This window comes from Odontesthes bonariensis, chromosome 22 (genome assembly GCF_027942865.1).
Source record: "Odontesthes bonariensis isolate fOdoBon6 chromosome 22, fOdoBon6.hap1, whole genome shotgun sequence".
Lineage (NCBI taxonomy): Eukaryota > Metazoa > Chordata > Actinopteri > Atheriniformes > Atherinopsidae > Odontesthes > Odontesthes bonariensis.
Window position 1 is genome coordinate 14,044,056 of NC_134527.1, and position 21,611 is coordinate 14,065,666.

The 21,611-nt window shown below is 40.0% G+C and overlaps 2 protein-coding genes across 5 annotated transcripts in view; both read left to right on the forward strand.

Moving 5' to 3' along the window:
• Positions 1 to 8,676, forward strand: part of pdlim5b (PDZ and LIM domain 5b) — a 35,245-nt gene extending 26,569 nt beyond the window's left edge. The window contains exons 5-15 of one of the 4 annotated variants that reach the window (XM_075456313.1): positions 28 to 50; positions 892 to 912; positions 1,030 to 1,056; positions 1,409 to 1,563; positions 2,132 to 2,159; positions 4,585 to 4,742; positions 6,101 to 6,281; positions 6,423 to 6,603; positions 7,197 to 7,317; positions 7,426 to 7,541; positions 7,642 to 8,676. In XM_075456313.1, the coding sequence (XP_075312428.1) occupies positions 28 to 50; positions 892 to 912; positions 1,030 to 1,056; positions 1,409 to 1,563; positions 2,132 to 2,159; positions 4,585 to 4,742; positions 6,101 to 6,281; positions 6,423 to 6,603; positions 7,197 to 7,317; positions 7,426 to 7,541; positions 7,642 to 7,731 (1,101 nt within the window). In that variant the 3' untranslated portion in view covers positions 7,732 to 8,676. The remainder of the gene's footprint in view (positions 1 to 27; positions 51 to 891; positions 913 to 1,029; positions 1,057 to 1,408; positions 1,564 to 2,131; positions 2,160 to 4,584; positions 4,743 to 6,100; positions 6,282 to 6,422; positions 6,604 to 7,196; positions 7,318 to 7,425; positions 7,542 to 7,641) is intronic. The other 3 variants (XM_075456314.1, XM_075456315.1, XM_075456312.1) reach the window with 3 other exon arrangements.
• Positions 8,677 to 9,137: 461 nt separating this feature from the next.
• Positions 9,138 to 21,611, forward strand: part of bmpr1bb (bone morphogenetic protein receptor, type IBb) — a 59,207-nt gene continuing 46,733 nt past the window's right edge. Inside the window, exons 1-3 of the mRNA XM_075456537.1 lie at positions 9,138 to 9,284; positions 12,353 to 12,422; positions 16,356 to 16,515. The gene's annotated coding sequence lies outside the window, so the exon portion shown is untranslated. The remainder of the gene's footprint in view (positions 9,285 to 12,352; positions 12,423 to 16,355; positions 16,516 to 21,611) is intronic.

A 21,611-nucleotide genomic window follows, 5' to 3' on the forward strand; every position in this document is an offset into this window, starting at 1 on the left:
TTCCATGTACCCTTTCTTTGCTTGCAGGATGAGGAAGAGACGGACACCAAGTTAGTGCCATGAATTATAATATGGCTGCTGCAATAGCAGTCTAACCATGTGGAATGTGACTATAGCCTCTACATCGCTATGGTTTATGATTACCAAAGGCATGCTTGCACCTCTCGGAGCTAACCCTCACAAACCTCACATTCCTGCTCACCAACTTACGTGACTCACTTCTTTCAAAGTCTGAACAAACCCGTGAATAATCAACATCAGAAACACAACCGGACACCCAGTGGGGGTCAGCTCATAATGTTCATTCATTCTCTCAGGTGCATCTGTGCTCACTGTTGCTTTACGCCCTGAGCTGTCAGCACACTCGCACTTCTCCCTGCAATGCCACTCGGCTCTGCATCTGTCCGGCTTATCTGCTACTAGTGTCGGTATGTTTATTCAAGGCCAGTGAAATCTCTGCCAGTATATTTTGCTTTGGCTAAGAATAGCCTGACTTTTGCCACTTTTTTGATCTCACACATAAACACACAAGTTGCACATACTTGGGCTTTTGGCAGTGAACTGACTCCCAGTTTTAGACAGGACAAGGACACTAAACTGTGCATGTTAACACTCAAAATAAATATCATTGCATTTTAGAGCATGGTCAAATTATTTTTGGAAAAGATGAGCCTTGATGTCGAAAGCGCATTACTCCCATCTTGTGGTGCAGCACTCATTGATGTTAATATGTTGCTGATTTAATTAAATCCACCCTTTTAAGTAGAGTTTATCTCATTTCTTTTCACTTCCTCACTATTATTAATCTATCTGATGACTTGACCTTTTCAAGTACATTTCATAATTCTTTATTTCCTGGCTAACTTTTACTCTGGTTTCCTTCTCAACTAGCGAGCCAGAGAAAATTTCTAAGTAAGTAAAGATCAAAACGGCGCATTGTCAGTGTTTTAGGCACCTTATGTGACTGTAGATTTGGGATTGTTTCTGTCTTTGTACATTGACCTCAACATTCTCATTGCTCACCTGCAGAACTCCAACTCAAGTTAAACCTAGGAGGTAATTGTTAAATGTAATAGATGTCAGGTCCCACTGTGATACGTGTATCTACGAGCTTCACCAGTTTGATAGATTTGCATTGAGAGTAGAGCACGTATTGCTCAGTATGCATGTTACGTGCACTGTGTGTGTTGGTTGCTATGACATATGTCAGTGAGTGTGAGTATTTTTCTAAACTGTAACATTGATACCCTGCGGTAAAGAAATTTTTTTTTTTTTCTACTATTAACATAAGTAATTAGTTCAGTAACAAACTAGTTGTTGAGCAGCGACGATCCCATTGAGAACTGCTGGAAACTTAAATGTTTGAAGTGTATATTTATACTATGTCATGGTTGCTCTGGCTGTGTAGGAAACCTGCTGTGGAGCCTGATAATAGCATGCCCCCACCGAATGATGCCAGCAAGAAGCGTCTGATTGAGGACACGGAGGACTGGCACCCCAGAACGGGAACCTCCCAGTCGCGCTCCTTCCGCATCCTGGCCCAGCTGACCGGTACCGAAAATGGTGTGTACCAATCTCACAGGGATCACATTAGATTTAAAAATTAAAATTTAAAAGTTTCAAATTAGAAGGAAAATTGAATTATGCTCCTTACCTGTGTTTACTAAAACTAGTTGGAAATTGTTTTGATAGCTGGGAAGTGTTGTACAGCTAAGCACAGTATTGGAAATCAGTTCATTTTAGATGTGATTGCACTTTCAGGGCAGAGTTTCCGTGAAATTTTTTTTTAGAGCTGAGTTGTGTTCTTTATTGTTCGTCTTTATTGTTGTGTCCGGCAGCTAAGAGGTCTTTTTTGTCTTCTTATTAAGCTGGTGTGAGATATGTGAAGTATTTAATCTGAACGGTGTTTCTGCTGCAATTAATGCTTGGAAAATAGACCCAGATGTCTAGCTTACAGTGCTTACACTTTCTTTTTGAAATTTACTTTCAGAAGGTGAGCCTGGACTAGGTTGAATTAAATGTAGAGTTTCAACCAGTAGCAACATTGTTCTATCCGCTCATATTCTCACTGACCTTTTGTTATGTCTTTTATCATATTCTCATTGATCTTTTTCTTTTTTCTCTAATGCAGAACAAAATCCAGAGAACAGTGGAAAGAAGTAAGTGGTTGGTGGTTTTCTAATAGGATTTAATTTAGAGTATATGCGGGTGTTTTTTCCTGGCCAGTCTCAGTCTTTCAAATGTCTTATTACATTTGCAGGAAGTAATGCATGTGTTTTAGCAACAGTTCTGTTATGACCATTTCTTGGTCATAAGGGTTTCAAATTCAGAGTTGGCCAACAAAATCTTCTCAACAGCTTGTCTTGGGGTCTGGGATTTACTGATTTCCTGATCTTATGCTCCTACAGTATCATGCTTTATTAAAGGTTTAATCTGGAGAAACCACATTCAGAGCTCTCAGAGGAAGACAGAGGCATGGAGACGGCTATAGAGTCAGCAGAGGTTGTGATTACCACTGCTGTTCTCAGTTTAAAGTCGATTTAATCGACAGTAAAACACAGACTGTCCTCCGCACCAAATCGCCAACCGATTAGTATGTCATTCACTGGAAGCTGTGGTTATTAAGTGGTAATGTGGGTACAGCATTCCTGCCAGAAGGAGAATCTTGCTCTGTTCCTGTTAGGGAGATTTTATTCTGTGGACTTGTGAAAAATAGAAAAAAAAGTCTTTTCCTTCATTTATTTTCTGTATCTCCTGCATTGTCTTTTACTGTATTTCTCCTTTCTTAACTGTCCAACTTTTTCCATTTCTCTTTTTCATCTCTAAAATTTTTTCTTACGGGGCAAATCAGACTGAACAAGTTGGATCCAGAAGTTGTTGGACTCATGTACAACAAGCTGAGAGACTGGCATCATGGCGTTTCAGCGCGAGTGCTAAATGTGTAGTTGTAAAGGCTTTGTTTTGTCTGTTTTATTTAATTTCGACCATTACTTACATAGCCTAATTTTGTATACTTGCATAGTTATTGTTGTAGTTTGGCCAATTGTAAGACCGTTTTGAATGTCTGACAACAAAAATGACAAGGAATCAAACCTTCATGCTCACATTGTTGTAAGATACATTTTATTTGGGAACATGTAATTATTTTCATGTAAATGTGATGCATGCACACAGAAAATATGTACAAATCGATACACAGTGTAGAATTATTGAATGGCTTATTTGCAGTTCTGTAGTCTGTTGTGTGAACTTGAGCCTCCACTTTCTTCTGTAATCTTATTTCATTTTCTCCGCCCGCCTCTGTCATTTCCCTTCATTTTCTGCACTAACCAAGGCAGTTCCATTTGTCAGCTTTTCATCCTTTTGCCCAAATAAACTCTTTTCTTTACTGCTTTTACTTTTTCTCAGTCTTTTATTCCTTATTTTCTTTTTGTCCGCTCGAAGGACTTGACCATTCTGTGAAGAGAAGAGGTTAAAATGCTTACCTACTCACAAACTGCCATTATTCAAGGCATTTCCTTATATGAATCGCTTCTACTTCAGGAAGTTGTTCTCTATGCGTTGTTTAAAATTTTCTCCCTCAAGAAGGGTGTGGTTCTTCTTTGTCTTTGTAACTTACCAGTCATTCAAACAGGAATACATGACGCTCTGGATAAGAGAAAGACATTGCATCGAGACGGAATTAAAACCATGATTAAATTCTTGATAGCACATTAGACCTTCCTATTTACTAAATCTATAGCACTTTGTGGTTACAGTTCACCTGTTGATGCAAAGCCACTGCCTTTGCTGTCTCCTACCATCCATGGCTATCAACATACCTCTCTGCAATGGTTGGCAGCTTTGATCCAGTAAAATAAAGGCTGCTTATAAAAAGGAAAGATAGATGTTTAGAGGGGCCCAGCTTTAAAGGAAAGCTGCAAAATCTTTTACGCAATAGACTAGAAAGACTAGAGCTCCTCTATTGCTTTTGAAATGCATTGTGATTCTTCAGATTTTGCAACATGATGGGAAAACGGGCCCCTGCTGCATCATAGTGTATATGGCCTTCTTGTTTCAGGAGAATTAAAGCCATAACCACTTAAAAAGCCCAGTAAAATTACAGCGTTGTTTTTTAACTGCTGCTAAATGTTGAAGATGAAGGAAATGATCCAACTGGGAGTAACATGTACACCAGATACTGTGGCATCACCTCCTGTAATTGCTTCCTGATGTCATTAATTGTGGAAACATATGGACAGTAGGCGGCAGTGCATATCCTTAATTTAAAATTGCCCCATAATTATTTTGCTTTTTTTTTTTTTTTTTTTTTTTTTTTGCCTGCAGTGAAAGAACTAGCCTGCAGGCCATATTAACCAATCCTTTATTTCAGCTTTAGTATACTTTTTAATTTCACTGCTGGTAGATTCCTTATTATTTACACTGAAACACAGACCGTGACGGGAATCAGTTTATGCAGGATCATGGTGTATTGGTAGACAGAAAAACAATTGGCATGAGTGTCAACTTATAAAGTTTACTGAGACTGTGTGTGTGTGTGGGGGGTTTGTTGTGATTTATATGAATTGTGTATCTGTCTCCTAGTGAGGCAGTCGACAAAGTCATCCCTGCTATGCACACATTGCCTGCAGCGAAGACATTTTCCAAATCTGCTCCCAGAAATGGGAATGTTGCCCCTGCTTCCGCATTTAAGAGCCCCGCTGCCCAGAACAAAGCCCCCTTCCAGCCTAGAGGCCTATCAGGTACAGTAACATGCAAAGTGCAGGAATCCTCACCTGTTCTGCTTCTACTTTTTCTTTTTACTGCCACTGAAATTATTGGGGTTCTGCCTCTGCCAGGACACAATTTGCTATGTGTTATTGCTTCTTTTAGCCTACAGAGGGCAGCTCCCTTCTTCTAAACCACTGCTGCTAAGCTGTAACATTTATAGCAGGTTTAATACCTGACACTAAAACATTTAATATTATGGGCTTCATAAAAACTAAAGGTATTCGCTTAATGAGCTCAGATTATTGGCTTTTCCCAAGATCCCCTGACACAGATGGATTGTTAAATTCAGTATTATGGATTTTATTTTGTGTGAAAACTCATGAAATAAAGCAATTCCTGCCACAAGACCTTGAGCTAGTCAATGTAAATATTTGCTGAAAGGTATCAGTCACAGATTATTATTAGAAATACAACCAAAAAAAAGTATGCTCTCATATCTGAACAGATGCTAAGTGCACTAATGTATTTCCCTCAAGAAATAGCTGCTAAATTGTACCACAGGGAGAAAGCAGGAGAACACAGTGGTTCTCTGTTGGTTGTTTATCAGATTATCACACACTTGAGCTCAAGTAAACAAGCTCATATCTCATAGTAGTTGGATGGAGGGGGCTGATTAATGGAATGTGCTACACAACAGTTTTACTCATTTAGTCATTTATTCCCCATGAATGAAATACGTGGGGAATTTAACTACCAGCACCATTTTTAAAGACCCAATTAAGCACCAAATTTAGGAAGAGTTGTGTTGTGAGCTACTTTTTAATTATATCTATAATAAAGAAAATCTCTTCCTCCATTTGTGAAGCTCCTTGTGTGGTTTTTGACTATAATCTGGTTCTTTATGGTCTTCTACAAAAAAGGTTGCATTACAAGAAACACCTCTACTCCTTTACCCACTTATTTGTCACATTTCTTATTGACTAATAATTTCATTGTATCAAAAATATACATGTCATGTAGATCTGCAAGCAAACCTTTCAGGCATTTCTTCTTCATTTGGACTATAGTATTATAGTCTTGTAGACTAGGTGTGGTGTCACAAAAATCCTGTAAATAAATAAAAACGGCCGTGCTTATGTTGATATGCATTTCACCTTACATTTTGAGCTGATTTAGATAATCCCTTTTAATAGCGTTCCCAATAACCATAGACTCAAGCATTCAAGTATCCAAATATTTTGACATGAGAGAAAGAGGTTAGAGGCCAGAAAAACTAGGTGTTTCCGAATTTGTTGCAAAAAAAACTGATAGTTTGGGTGACTCAGCCCGACCGAGTGTTGCGCATTCATCGTTGGAAAATACAAACCCAATCCAATGTATTTTGCTTCAGGTCTTCCTAAAGTTGGAGCAGCTCCTTCATTTGGTAAAGTTGGAGGTCCAGCTCTTAAAGGACCGGACCGCCCCACTCCACAGCCACATCCAGAGGACCTCAACTCCCTGGTGCAGAGGGCTGAACACATCCCAGCTGGTACGCGCACCCCAATGTGCTGCAAGTGCAACAACGTCATCAGGTAAATCCCGCAAACTGCATTTATACCACGGACCATGGGAAAAATAAACCATTTCACGAATTAGACAATTCAATACTGTAAAGAACTTTGTTTGAAGCTGTCCATTTGGATAATCGTATGTCCCATTCTTGCTCTCACAAGGGGCCCATTCCTTGTGGCGATGGGCATGTCGTGGCACCCGGAGGAATTCAACTGTGCTCACTGCCACTCCTCCCTGGCAGACCATGGATTTGTGGAAGAGAAGGGCCAGGTGCACTGCGTGCGTTGCTATGAGCAGTTCTTCGCTCCCACCTGCGCTCGCTGCCAGACGAAGATTCTCGGGGTGGGTTCAAAACCTCAGGAGATATTGCCCTCTGCTTTTGTCTACCTTTACTGGAAGCTAATACCTGTGATTTTTTTGGCTTTAATCTGTTAAAAACAAAGAAAATGCCGGCTGTTGATCCTGTTAATGTGCATTCTATATGCGATTCTATGTGATGTTATATAGTATATATTCAAACAAGAACAGGAAAGCACATTAATGCAACTACTACTAATAATAATAACTTTGATTTAAAGGGAATCATTATTTGTACTTGTAGAAGCTTTCCACTTTACTGTTATCTGTTTCTATTTTATTATGTTTATGGCTTAAATAAATTAGCACCAATTGATTTAGAACTGCACACTCAGTCACTGTGGAAGAAATGAGAATTATTTGTTTGGCATGAAGTGGAAAGAGACTAAATTAGATTAATTATAAAATAACCTAAAAATAACCTAAATTGCTCAGATTCTCACATTTTGGGTCTGTTGCAGAATTATTTGAGAAAAGCAGATTGTCAGATATTAGAACAGTGTAATTCAGCATTAACGTAGAAACTGGTTTCTAATGTTTTGTGTTTTTTGTGTTTTTTTTTTCCATTTTACCGACAGGAGGTCATGAATGCCCTGAAACAGACCTGGCATGTGCCCTGTTTCGTCTGTGTAGCCTGCCAACAGCCAATCAGAGGCAACATGTTCCACATGGAGGATGGACAGCCATACTGTGAAAAAGGTAAAGAAGGAAGTAGTCGGTACGAAGCAAGGTGTTATAAAGAAAAGTTATTATAAAGCAAATGGGGTAACATTTGTCAATATGCATGTCAATACACGAATTGCACAGACTACTACACCATGTTTGGGACCAACTGCCACGGCTGTGAATTCCCCATTGAGGCAGGGGATAAGTTTCTGGAGGCTCTTGGATTCACCTGGCATGACACCTGTTTTGTGTGTGCGGTAGGTCCGGAAGACAATTCACACAGCAAAAAATTGCTGAATATTACCTAAACAGCGTGAGCAACTAAACTCATCTCTACGTGTTTGGCTTTCTTTACAGGTCTGCTCTACTAGTCTGGAAGGCCAGGCTTTCTTCTCCAAAAAAGACAAGGCCTTGTGCAAGAAACACGCCCACACTGTCAACATCTGAAGCCGCCTTTATGAATACAAACCGAATAAGACAACAGTCTGTGTCGGTTTGCAGGAATTGATCAGATGTTAGATATTTTCTGATCTGGTTCACTAGCGTGTGCATTCTGGTAGATTAACGGTTGGTCAAAGATTCTACTGTAAGCTTTATTTTCCTTGTAGTATGTTGTCAGTTTGCTGTTCTTATTCCTTATTTCATATCACTTTGTAGCTGAATATGCTAATTTGAGTACATTTCAACGCACTGTTTGTATTTGTGCAAGAAGATTTTTTTAAGACTCAAGTTTGGGGCTGGGCTTTGTAACTGTGCTAGATGTGTCTCGAGCTCTTGATGAGGTGTTTGCGTTCAACAAAGGAGATTTTTCTGCAGTGACCTACTGAGCCCCTTCGGGGTCACATACTAGAAAATATTTTGATGTGGAAAGCTATGCTATGCATTAGTAAAGTCAGTGCAACCTTCAGAAATCAGGATTATTTATCTTTAAGGAGATGATATATTTATTTGTTTGCAGGGATCACACGGTCAACATATTCTGGAAATAAAATGAAAAATGTTATTATTAGTATAATTTTTTTTTTATTGTTGTTTTAAAGTTATATGGTATTTAATCATTCTGGCTAAATGAAATCAAGCAAATTATACACTGTTTAGGTCCCATTTCATTGTTAATGTTTTCAGGAGTTTTTTTTTTTTGTTTGTTTAAAGACTTTCTCATAGCCCCACACATCAAGTAGTTTTAACTTCTATTGTTCTTTTACTTCACTCCTGGCATTAAAATGCATTTATAAAAGCCTATGTTTTTCTCTAAACCTTCCACTCTTGACAGTTTTCATTCCATGGTCATCCCATCAGGACTTTGTTGCATCATGTTTTGGTGATTTTTTTTATTTTTTTTTTTTTTGTTGGAATTTGCTCAATAAACATAAAACATTTGTAATATATTCATCCAAAAAGTCGAGTCAGTTTTTTTTTTTAATTATTATTATTTTTAGTTTATTTTTGGTTAGTTTTCCTTGAAACAAAAGTACAGCATTGAGTACTTTAATAACAGGTCCTTATTTAATTCCACCTGACACTTGGTCGAAACATTGAACAGAACATCGTGATTTTGATTGTTATTTGTATTATTTTTATATTGTCAGTACAGTGGAGAAAATAATGGCTGCATCATGGCTTGTTATGTGCATTGGAAATCTTTGGCTGTGACGGTCAATATTCAGTGAAAGCTTGTTAGGTAACAACATGAGCTGCCTCGTTTATATTTAAGGTAAACCGTGCTGCTCCTCCACATGCAATCACACATTTAAGGCACCTTGAGTAATATGTTGTAATCTTCCCACGAGCCGGGTTTGTTCACGTGCACTTCTCAAAGACGTCGGAGGTGGGAGCTGTGCGCGGGGGGAACGACGCGAGCCCGTAACCCGTGGTAGCCTGCACTAGGAAAACTCTGCTGCGAGTCACAGGGACCCGTTCAAATAAAAGAAACCGCAGAAGAGTTCCAATCAACACTAACTGGGATCCCGTTGAGCTGCTTTCAAGGCCAAAAGGAGACGGTAAGGAGACTCGTGCGCAGTTGCCCTTGTGGTTTGATGATCAGCTTCCGCCAGTGAAAGCAGAGGGCTCCGGAGTTTGTTTTCCGTGCTGCTCTTCATTAGAATTCAGCTGAAGTCTTTGAAGCTCTGGCAGCAGCTTCTGCCGATCAGCGGGACTCCAGACGGCGTTATTGGTGGAGTCTGTGATGATGAGGATGATGATGATGAGGATGATGACGGCTATGCTTATCAGTAATTGCTGTTGTTATCGCCGTGTAGTCCATCTGACTGTCTGATCCAAGGGAGAGTCGCGTGTGTTGTATTAAGATAAGATGAATTATTGATTGATTGGCTTTTGAATTGATTTTTGAGCTGCTGACAACAATTATTAAAGCTATGAAGCAGCGAGGTCTTCTTCAAGTCTGAAATACGTATTTTTATATAAATCAAAAGTACATTTTGATTATTATTTTTTTAAACTGTGAGACTTGTGGTCAATAAACCAGCCTCACTTCATGGTTCTTGAGGTGTTCTGGAGCTTATTGCTATCATGTTGCTTTGTCTTCATCTCCACTTGCAGTTTGCCCACTTGTCATACAGATACAAGTGGACAAACCCTTCTTTATTCTGCATACCTTTGGAGCTTAACGTCCTCATTGACCCCCAAAATTGAATTATTAGTTTGTTGAACGGCAAAGTGGGCCAAGAACTATCAAAATCTGCTGAATGTATATGGGGCTGACTTTCATTTCCTGATTATTTTTCAGAACTCAATGTGTACAGAGATTTGACATTTTCTTGAATGTTAATGTCTGTCAATTTGTTTAGCTTCAGCTGCAAGTGTGTAAGTGACAGGGGGGGGTAAGTGGGAATATTGAACTGTTTAATGCACAATACAAATACCTACTGCTCTGCAGTTACAACGTAAGCCAGAGCCGATGCCTGTGACATCACTCTGTGTTTATATCAGCATCTCAGATCCCAGAGGGGCTGATACGCTACCTGCTGCACCGCATTCAGGTCCGTGGTGCTGACTGTGACCGCTCGGCAGCCCTCATACACTCAGCAGGACAGAGAACCTCATTGAGGCTTGGCTGAGTGAAGGTTTTGGGGGTAACATTAAACACAGAGAGAGTGAAGAGTCCACCACCCAGCTTTTGCCCCGGTGCTGCCCCTGGCAGGAATAACTCCCATCCTTTGACTTGCATGGTCAGGATGGCAATCAAGTGAAGGTGCCTGGCAAGGCAGCTCTTTGTGGTCTACCGCAGACTCCTGCCTCAAGTGTTTCAGTGTGTTGGGCTCTCTGACACTGATGGCTAGCACATGGTGTGTGAGTATTCCTCTTCTTAGGCAGCATGAAGGCAGCCCTGTCCGTTGAAAATGTCTGTGAGTTAAGTCCTCACAGAACTCTGTAGTGTTCTACATTTCTACAGTGTTCTACAATATGGCTATTTTTTTAATTTCCCCCATTGGGGGATGAATAAAGTATTTTTCTATTCTATTCTATTTCTAATAGTAAAACAGAAAATTATGAATTTGATACAAATCTCAGTGTCTTTGTCTTGTGCACTGGTATACTTGTTAATTGACTTCTAACCATAGTAATTGAACCTTCAAAAATGGAAAAAAAATAAGGGTAAATAAGTATCAATTATTTAAAAAATGTAACCGTGATTAAGATATAGCCACAGAAAATGAATGCCTAACCGTTAAATTTCATTGAACTGAATTGCAGGAGGAACCTGCTCCTCTTAAAGCCTATTGCCTTTTTGAGCATGCACCATGTACTACACATAGACTAAGTCATTCACTTTATAATGCATATAAACACATAAAAAGAAATACTCATTGTCTTGGAAGATACGGGCCTGAGTTTGGGTTTGTCCACAGGGCTAAACTTAGCAAGTCGTGACCTCTCACCTCTAGTTTCCTTCCTTATAATTGCAGGAAGTGAGTCCAGCCAATCCAGGCAGAGATTATTTGCTGCATATTAACAAGCTCAATAGGAGCAGTATTTGAGGTCTTTACAGGTAATGACTCAATTTGTGGAAAGGAGGAGAGGTTTTTTCAGAAAATCTAAAAGATGTGAAACTTAGGCTTTCCTTGGTTTGAAAAGGCTACAGATGAGAAGAAAAGTAACACCAAAGACTTCAGTTTCTCAGAACACTCGTGTAATGTGAGCACAGGGATAAATGATAAAAACACGCTTTGTCGAGATGCAAACTGTCATGGATTCAGTCCCACATGTTTTCTTTCAACATCTTTTCCAGCTGCTAGAGCATCATGTGTTTTCCTGATTGATTTCAGTTTATTCTCTTCTATGAGCACACGCTGACAGAGGAGCAATTAATATCAAGGCCTGCTACAAGAATGACTTTTCCAAAGGCCATTCACTTTGATTTCATGCCGGCTCTTCCACCCTATGCTTATATTCGGCATTCAGTCTTGTAGTCATAAAGTTTCTTTTTCACTGATACAACATTAGCAGCCGTGGATTTCTCCCAGACATTCTGAAGGACATAAAAACCAAACAATGTCGTTGCTTTTCCTCTAAATTGTTCAATTGAACCAAGTGTGAGTTTCAACTTTAGAATCATCATCATCATCTTCAGGTCCTGCTTTAACTGAAAGCACAGGCACAACACAGCTGATCTTCTTCCTCCCGAAGTAATCTTTTTCTTTCTGCCCTCTGCTAATTTAACAAGCACAGATGTGTAAGTACAGATGCCCCACTTATTGTTTCATCCATGATTGCTGATGAGAGACTACTGCAGGCAACAGAAATTACTTAAAGCCTCCGGCAGATCTGCCCTTTGCCTGGTAGGTCAGCGACCATGTGAGAGAAAGCAGACATCCTGTTATTAGAGAAAGAGAGGGGCAAAAAAAGGAGAAAAGGGTACAGGATGACTGGGGGGGTGATTGAAGATCGAAGTACAGAAGAGGAGAAGGGGTACTTTACATGATTGGCTTAAAGTCAAAGTGGGGAAATGACCTGAGTTTGAAATTTAGTCTAGGTCCTTTCAGTTATAGATGGCAGACACATGAGCTCTTTCTAATAACTTATTTATTCATTATTTTATTTTTTCCAGTGCAAGACAAGTGCTGGGTCTCTGGCTGGGTACAGTGACAGGATGCTTTCCGATCCCTTACGCTCGCATGGTGAGTCTGACTCTCGGGCACTAACCGACAACATTTCTCATACGTTCAGTTGCATAACTCAATATTTTTCTATACATTGTTGATTGTGAAAATTTGATTTATTAATAAAATACAACATATGATTGCAATGTGGTCTCAGTTGATGTTCCATTAGTGTTCTGAAGAAAGTGTAACCCAAATCAAAAAGCTGTATTGATCAGATGGACTGTGTTAATTCCCCTCTCATGAATATAATATTTGGCAGAGCTCATCCTGTGTGTTTTTGTCTGTTTATTTTGAGATTGTAATGCCGTCACTGCAGCAATTGGCCTCCAAAGTGGCAAGCTAATTGACTTTGTGCTGAGCATGTTGATAGGCTATGTAAAATAAACCACATTGACTAGAAGAGAATCGTGTTTTCTCCTCTAAAGTTTCTGGTGGGACACAGGCTCCATCTACAGACTGGAGTACCGGAAACGAATAAGATCAACTTCACGTGCAGTGGAGTAAATTCTAGAAACTATCAGAAGCTTTAATTTCACCTGAGAAATGGCAGAGCTAAGCTTCTGAAAGTTTGAAAGGTGAAGCAACTTGATCTAACAATGTTCGACAAATGATTTTATTAATGTTACCCAGAAAGACGGCTCTCCCAAGTCCTAATTTTTATTTTTTGTGTGAGGTGTTTGTGCGTCAGAAAACCTGTTAACTTAAAAAAAAGGAAATAAATAAACTTAAAACTAAGACTTTTAAAACTTTAAAAAGTCCCCCATTCCCATTTCCTTCATTTTTCTTGACCTGCATTAAAATTAGTTTGCTGTAATCTCTGAATTTATCTACTTACTTTCTACATTGGTCCTCTGCTCTGAAACAGTTTTTTTACTTCTCATGGCTGAGTTGATCAATACAAAGTTCATAATGATTTAGGTGCAAGCTGCAAGGCTCTGCAGTGGTTAGCCTCGTCTTAAGAAGGTCCAAAATGTGTCTGTATGTATGTCGTATATTTCCACTGAATAGGTTTTTTCTCCATGTGCTCCAGTTTCCATCCATAGTCCCAAGTTTTGCATGTAAAGTCAGTTGGTGATTCTGAATTGGTGAATTGGTATGAGTGCGCATAGTTGTCTGTCTCTCTCTGTCAGCCTTGTGATGGGCTTTTATTAAGCTCGCCTCTAGACAGTATAGAGCAGGGATACCCACCTCAGGTCCTCGAGGGCCGCTGTCCTGCAGGTTTTAGATGTTTCCCTGCTTCAACACACCTGATTCAGATCAGTGCATCATTAGCAGGCTTGTGCAAAACTTAACAATCTTTTGAAGAGATCCATTTCATCTGAGGCTACGGCTACACGAAAACGTTTTTCACTGTAAACGATACTTTTTCTTATCGTTTGGCTGTCGCGGCCACACGGAGCCGGCGTTCCCACTACCCCAAAACGATAGTTTTTGAGAACGGGTTCCAGAGTGGGAAGATTTGAAAACGGTGTCGTTTCATTTCCATTGTTACAGCGAAAACGGATTTGTTTACGTCTGCACAGCCACATGGCTAACGCCAGTGACGTATACACATACGTCAGTGACCAGAAAAAAAGCGGCTTCTATTCAAAATCCGGAAGAAGAAGACAACACAACAAGGACAGACAGCGATCATCATGGACCCTACAACATTGATAGCAGCACTGCTGCAGACACTGCTAACTACAGCGGCATTGTTGAAGGAACAACGTGAGCTTCGCGCTGTTAGAAGTAGGGGCGTACACGCATGTGCATTGCTTCTTCTATTGTTCTGGTGTAACCGGTGGGGGTGGCTTACAGCGCACCTAGAGGTGTTTCGTGTGTACTGCATCGTTTTCAGCAAGCGTCGCGTTGTCATGTGGACAGAGAAGCCCCCCTGTGTGGTCGAAATCGTTTTCATACCCGTTTTAAAAAAAAACCCTCGTTTCGTTTTCGTGTAGCCGTAGCCTTAGGCGCCGTTTACACATACCCGGGTATTTTGAAAAACGCATATTTTCTAACCTTCGTTTGCAAAAAAAACTAGGTGCACACAGCCCCGTTTTAAAAAAAAACCACGTCTACATTGATCCGGATAAATACGCTATCAGGAGCTGTTAAATTACGCCAAGCCTGACATTGGCAGTGTTAGAACAATGAGAATTCCACACAAGCCAATCAGAAGCCTAATAGAGAACCGCTGACAGGAAGAACTTCCGGATCTTTTTCAAGAAGAAAATATGGCGCCAGGCTCATGTGTGTGGACTGATAGCGAGACTGAGCTACTTTTATACGTTGCGCTGGACTATAAAACTGCTAAAAATGTCTTTGTTGTTCAATACATTGTATGACTGTAATTTTCAAAATCACACAAGCGTGTATAGCTCTCAACAACAGAAATGCTGCTAGTACCTCCATGCTTGCTAGATAAACAATGGACGGAGAGAAAGGCGTTCTCACGCTAGCATTCTGCCAACATGACGGATAGGGGCGGGGCTCTGTACTATGACGACAACTCCGCATTCCATTCTGAAAACTCCGTTTTCGTCTCTTTCAACCAGTTTACACACAAACGCTAAACTGAGTTTTTAAAAAATCTCCACTTTTGCCGGAGTTTTTTTTTAGCTTCGTTTTCGGAGGAAAAACTCCGTTTGTGTATAAACGAAAGGCACAAACGAAGGGAAAGGTCTTCGTTTTTCAAAATACCCGGGTAGCCTATGTGTAAACGGCACCTTAATCAGTTATCTTCTCTGGGTACTCAAAGATTCAGAGTGCTACTTACCAGAAAGGTGTTATAAGCATGTGGTAGCTTTTTCAAGTGATCATTCAGGTCAATAAATGCTTAACTATCATTGTTGCTTTGAGCTCTTTTTCATTAGGCCATGAACTTGTCCCTACAAGACCCATCATAAACAACCAAATAAGCTCAATAAAGACGCAGCTCCAGCGCGCAGACTGTGATTTGTGTAATACACAGTCGGGAAGCTGAGGCAATGCAGCGCTGTGGAAAATACTGATACTGTACCTAGAGAAGACAATAGCAGCCTGTTTGTGCGGGAGAGGCTCGCCCAGACTCCTTCTGTGACAGTGACCTGCTGGCCGGAAAGTAAAGAGAGCCGAAGCCAAGCATCAGTTTGAGTTGGAGAGTAACTCACACCCAGAAAGAATGTCAAGAATCTCTGTGTTAAAGTTCACACTGTATCGCCATCTGCGGCTGGATCCTGGCAAATAAAAGGCAGCTGTGTGTCAGTGTGTGAGTGTGCATGCGTTTTGAGGTTGTGCAAAAAAAAGATAAATGAAAAATAGTGTATTATTTCATCGTGTGAGGGCCTTTAGTTTATATTGTCTTTTGAGCTAACATTGAGCACAGAATCTCTACCATTCCTTGATGCACACATGTTTGACAGGCAGGTAAAAGTCAGCCTATAATTACGCTCTAACTTAGTGGGTTATAAGACCACCCAGGGTTGCAGTGCAAGTCACCTGTGTCAATTAAAAGGGAAAGTCTATAATTAAACAATCCACTCTGCTTTACCCAGCTGTTGTTTTCTTAATATAATATTGTATTTTCCTAATGTGATATTGTGTCAAGAACACAGAAATATGTTTTATGGCACTGAGGTTTCTGCATCAACCCCCCCCTTTGTGTGTGAAGAGGAGGTTCTTTATTTTACCTAATGAAGAACACATCATCAAGATCTCCTCTGACAGTTTGCTCTCTCAACAGACTAATCTGAAAAGCTTTGTTCTGAAGACTTTCTACTCTTGACCATGTTCTGCACCGTATTCGATTCTGCAGTGGAACCTCATGCTTGTCCACTAAATAGCAAGTGACATCGAGTTCCACTCAGACTGTGAGAGGAGATGGGGAAACAGATGAAATCAATTTCTGTCTTGTTCGTGTTATTCCTGCTTCTCAGCCCCTGATGACAGACTGTGAAATGTGTTTCGTATGTGTCCTTCTTTCCATAGATTCGGGAAAGTGCAGAGGGCATTTTTAGTCGTACCTGTGAGCTGGTCTGCAAGGAAATGCACTGATGTCAGAGTTTTGCATTTTAAATCCTGGGGACAGAGGAAGATGAGGAGGATGCTACAGTGACTGTAGAAGCTGGGTTTGCATAGATCGTATCAAGTGAGTTTGCCCTCAGAATGACACATCAAATCAATTCTAATATGTTAATTGACGACTCAGTCACATCCTGGAACTAGTAAGGCAGAACTGAGAGCTCTTTTTACTGAGCATTTTAAGCAATATTACCTTGACCCATGCTGAAGAGAAGTTTGTGAAGATACATTGTTATATCTTTGGCAGCTGCCTCTACTTTTGGGAGTTATTGCTCAGTTGTATGTATTTTAATCCTCCGCTGCTCTTAGTAGCACACTGCTTTGTGTGGCAACACTCTAAGCTGGTTGTGTGTGTGTGTAACACTCGCACAAAATACTCATTGCAATTCCTGACAGGGTTTTGGCATCAGCTGCAGGATTAGGAAGCCAGCCAAAACAGGTGACAGGTGACAAACTCATGTCAACACTTCATGAAAAGGGCTGTAACACTGGATTAACCAAACTCATATTGTAAACAAACACTGAGTTGTGTGACTGTATGCTGCATGTCAGTTTGCAGGACTTGTCAACCCCTATTTGCTGCATATGTCTGTCATATTGCAGAGGATGCAGAGGATTTTCGGCATCTGACAGCTGTTGTTCTTTGTTGTTTGAGCTTGCTTTTGCCATGCATTATTGTGATTTTCCAGGCTTATCCTAGTGATATACTGAATGATTTCTCAACCAAGTTTTAGTAGAGATACAGTGCCCTCTGTGGTCTTTACAGAACTGGTCGAAACTTAGTCAAGACCAGGATTTCTCAATTAGTTATCTCAAGTTACTTTGAAAATATCGAAATGCTGATGATTAAATGTCTTACAGCTATACATACTACTCACTGGCATTAAGCCTAATGTAAGCCTTGGTAGCAGTGTTTATAATGGTGATTAAGTTCCTTATTTTGCTTTTCAAGAGGCACAGAAGACTGATGACATCACTAAAAGAAACGTTACATGCTTCCTTAAGTAAATTAGTTAAGGTTGCGTTGTGCCTAGCCTCAACATACCATATGGGAAACAACTCAGCTGTCTCAGTTTATCGGCTTGCAGTGCTTTGGCAGTGCGCTGTTTTATATTTTGTTTTTATATCAGTATTTAAAAGTCAGTGATAGTTCAAAATTGATTACCAAAAAATATTGATTACAGTCTCTCTGCCACATTGTCCAATTTTAAAAGAGATGTGTTTCTTTATAGTTCAAACTGCTGCCTTCAAAGACTCGAAGCAGACATGTCATTTTCTCTGTTTTTCAAATTAACTTCTAAGGGGGAAAAGGAGTTGGCCACACCAATTATTTGTCCCTCATCTTTAGTTACGGGTTTTATCCAGTCTGAGAAGAGACCAGCTTTTCTCCTTGCCTTTCGGGTCACTGGTGGCTCTGAGAATTTAGAGGAGGGGCTGGATCGGATTACAAGAGAGAGGCAGAGTAGCTGCCGGCTAACCTGCTACACCCTGGATTGTTATTGCAGGTGTTCAAGAGCAGCTACAGCTGTTGATTTCCTCTGTACAGCGGCACATGTGGAGCTGCAGTCACTCATGAATTGCCACATACAAGATAATGCTGGAAAGCTGGAATGCACAAATTATAATTAAAGGATCAGAGGATAGTTTAAAGACAGTTTATTTTGTTTTTTAAGTAAGTTTTTTTCTATGTGCTGTGTTTTACCTGCGGTAGACAGCGATCAGAGCGCTCTCAGTTTGGAGAATCAACAGGATTCCTGACATACGAGCTGAAGCTGAAAGCCACTCTGTAGGCGAACGTGAGAACAGCACATTTTTAGTAATCTTAGATGGATTACACCTCAAAAGTTTCATAGCAGTTTTACTGAGATATATTGGAGATTTTTACACTGCACCACTTCTTCAACAGACCCGTGCAAACTGGGACCATGTTGGAACAGATTGCAGGCCGTGCTGCTACACAAACATTTTATGGTTGGGAAAGTGTGTAAACAACGGCCTGTAAAAATCCATATATAGCTCTTGCTTAAAGTACTATGAAATTTTTGAGGATTGAGTTGTTTTAAATGGCAGAAAAATAGATCTTCTTATGGCCCCCTTCTAAGAAGCTTTTAGCTTTAGCTCACCCGTCAGGATTTGTTTCTGATTCTCCAAACTGAGACCTATTGTCTCTTCCAGGTGAGATACTTAGTACTTATGTACCCTACAACGCAGAAACCCTCTTGTGAAATAGTGAAAAATTACTTTTTCAAATGCTTTCCTAGTTTATACGGTTAACTGGATGAATCTGGTGTTTATGTGTTGTTTTTTTTTAAATTCAAATTATTATATTTTTGCTTTGTGTCATCAGTTTCATTCCTGCAGTCCAATGCAGTCAATATCTTTGCCAATATTTGTAGATAATTTAAAATATATACATTCTGGAAAATGTGCTTAGTTTGTGCTAATCTAAAAATGCAGATATTTGCATATGGATAGGCTTGAAGAATCTAGTGTGACACAGCTTTCTGGCTTCTTTTTTTTTCTCCGTTTGTGGTCCAAAAGAGGCAGAAGACATTGGTAGAAATATTTTTTTGTATATCAAAAGTGGATGTAGCTACCATGGTGTTGTCTGCTAGTTTGTGGATCACAAACATTGGCCATTTTTTTTATCAAAAGCAAGGAGGACTGCTTGATTTTCACCTGTGGTTTAGCTCATCTCTCTAATGAACTGAGTTCATGCTTCAGCCTCATCCTCCCCTTGCCAACACAGATATGTTTCACCATTATGTGTTGAAATATCAAGAAAAGAGAGTATTTATCAACAGTCATTTAAATTTTTATAAAATCTCAATGAGTAGCCTGACTGAAGGCTTTTGATTCTTGCTTACTCACACTCGAAACAAAATGACAAAAAGGAAAAATCTGCATATTGAATCGAGGGCAGTCTTTTGGCATTTTAAGCAGCTATTCATCACAAACACCTCCTTGTTTTAGTCTTTGCACACACTCCCTCAATTTTTATTGGGGGAGTGTGTTTGCAGCAGAAGGCTTGCATTCGTGTTAGTGAACAGGTAATCTGTTTATCTACCTGTGCACTATGGACAACACAACAGTAGTTCTGTTGTACTTTTCCAAAAGATCAAGGGTAGTTAAAGACTGCACATGTTTATAGCGCAAAACTACCACTAGCCAAAAAATTAGGAGACGGGTGACTTTTGTTTCCAAGGCCAGTATTTGTGTAGCTTTATGGGTTACACTTTCTGAAAACGTATAGTGAAAATGCTTGGTTTAAACACAATGGCACATACATCTAGTCCACAATTAAGATCTGTTTTCTCCCTCTCTACGTAACGTGGTCAAAATGCAGGGTGTTCCCCACCTTGTGTTTATTTTTACTTTTTGAAAGGGCTGAAAATTAGACAGTAAGAAACCTTGGGTGGACTGTTCCATACATGAGAGCACAAGTTTTTGAGAAAGAAGGGGGGAATAGGGGAGCAGAGAGGAAAACCTCAAATGTGAAAATGACTGGAACTCCCAGGGTTTTCAAAACAAAACTTAAGATTTCATTACACATACCTGGACAGCTGAGAGCATGGAAAAACCCCTCCCATCCACGCACTCGGCAGCTGGGTTGGTCAGACAAATAATAAGAGTAATGTAAACTAAATAGAACAGAGGTGACTCTCAGCCAACAGAGTTAGCATGAGTCGGCTGCAGAAATGTGCAGAACCCTGGTCATCAATCACAGACAGTAGGGCCTCAGACACGCTGACAGTGTCACACAGAGGGGGAGCACAGTTTGTTTGGCCGCTGTCCTTGTGTGGACGGGCTGGTGGTGGCTGTTTCCCAGACCTAACTACGGCTTCTCGAGTCAGCTTTGTTTGGGGCTCGTCCAAAGCACTCAAGTGACAGACTGAGGATGAAGCATCAATGAAACCAGTGTCAACAACAGCGTGAAGCTAATGCTCTTCACTAGTCAATAAGCACACGAACAATAGCCGTACCCATGTAGATCCTCCTGCAGTAAGTGTTCTGTTATTAGGTTTCAGTGATAGTGAAAGATGCGACTCATCTTCTGTCAGCGCAAGTGTATTGTGGGAATGTTCATATGGTGGCTTGGCTTGTCTACTGGTAAGAATATTACTGCAGGCAGTAAACTAAAGCAAAACACAAGAAAGGGAGACAGACAGTCTTGAGCCAAGCTGGAGTTTAGTCCCTAAAATTGAACCTTCCCCAGGGGTCAGAAAGAATGATGAGGGGGGGGTGTAGGAATAGATGGGGATTGGGGGATCTTTTGACAAAGACAAAGCCTGCCAGAGTTTCTACTTGAAGATCTGACTTTGTCTGCGTAAACATGTCTGGAATGGCACACTCAGTTCAAGTGTGTGTATGCTTTCATCAAGTTCACTACATGTGAAGTTCACCAAATGTATGAGGAAGGGAATAAGCTCAGTTGAGTTTCAAGAATGTTGTTCATTTTAAATGATTCTCAACCTGGGGGTCAAGCTGTCTCAGGGGGCATTTTTCTTTTTTTATTCCTTGTGTTTCCTGCCTTTTTTGTGACATACTGAATATTTTCGGCCCCTTGGCATTGCAGTAATAGAAACAAGCTTGATAACTCAGACTAAGGTATTTACATAGTTTGCTTGTTTGAACACTTAATTGCCATCTGGGGAAAAATTGAAAAAAGCTTCCTAAAATCAGCAGTTGAACATTTTAAATGTGATTTAAAAACTACAACAGTATCCATAAATTGAGCAAAGAGTTCACTACTCAGTTCGTTGTTTTAAGCAATTTTACCATGATTTTTGTATAGTTTAGTATGGTGTTAACAAGCACACAGTAAAAATATTCAATAATATTACTTCATTAATTTATAGAAGTTGACATTTTGGGGAACACAGTTATAGATGAGATGATCAATGTTGCTCTCATGTCACTAGGCTAATTATGACGCTCCAGCCAGACATTAAGCTTAAGTTGGCCGCCTGCCTCATTGCACTAATTAACTAACTAAATAACTCATTGTTTATCATACTAACACATTATATGTCTTAGCGTAATTTCTTATATATGAATTATTTGTTTCATCATGTATTATTAGCACGTTACATGTAATGCTAAGAAACTAAGAGGCTAAGAGTACTTTATAAACAATGCCATGATTCTAATTTATTGAACAAA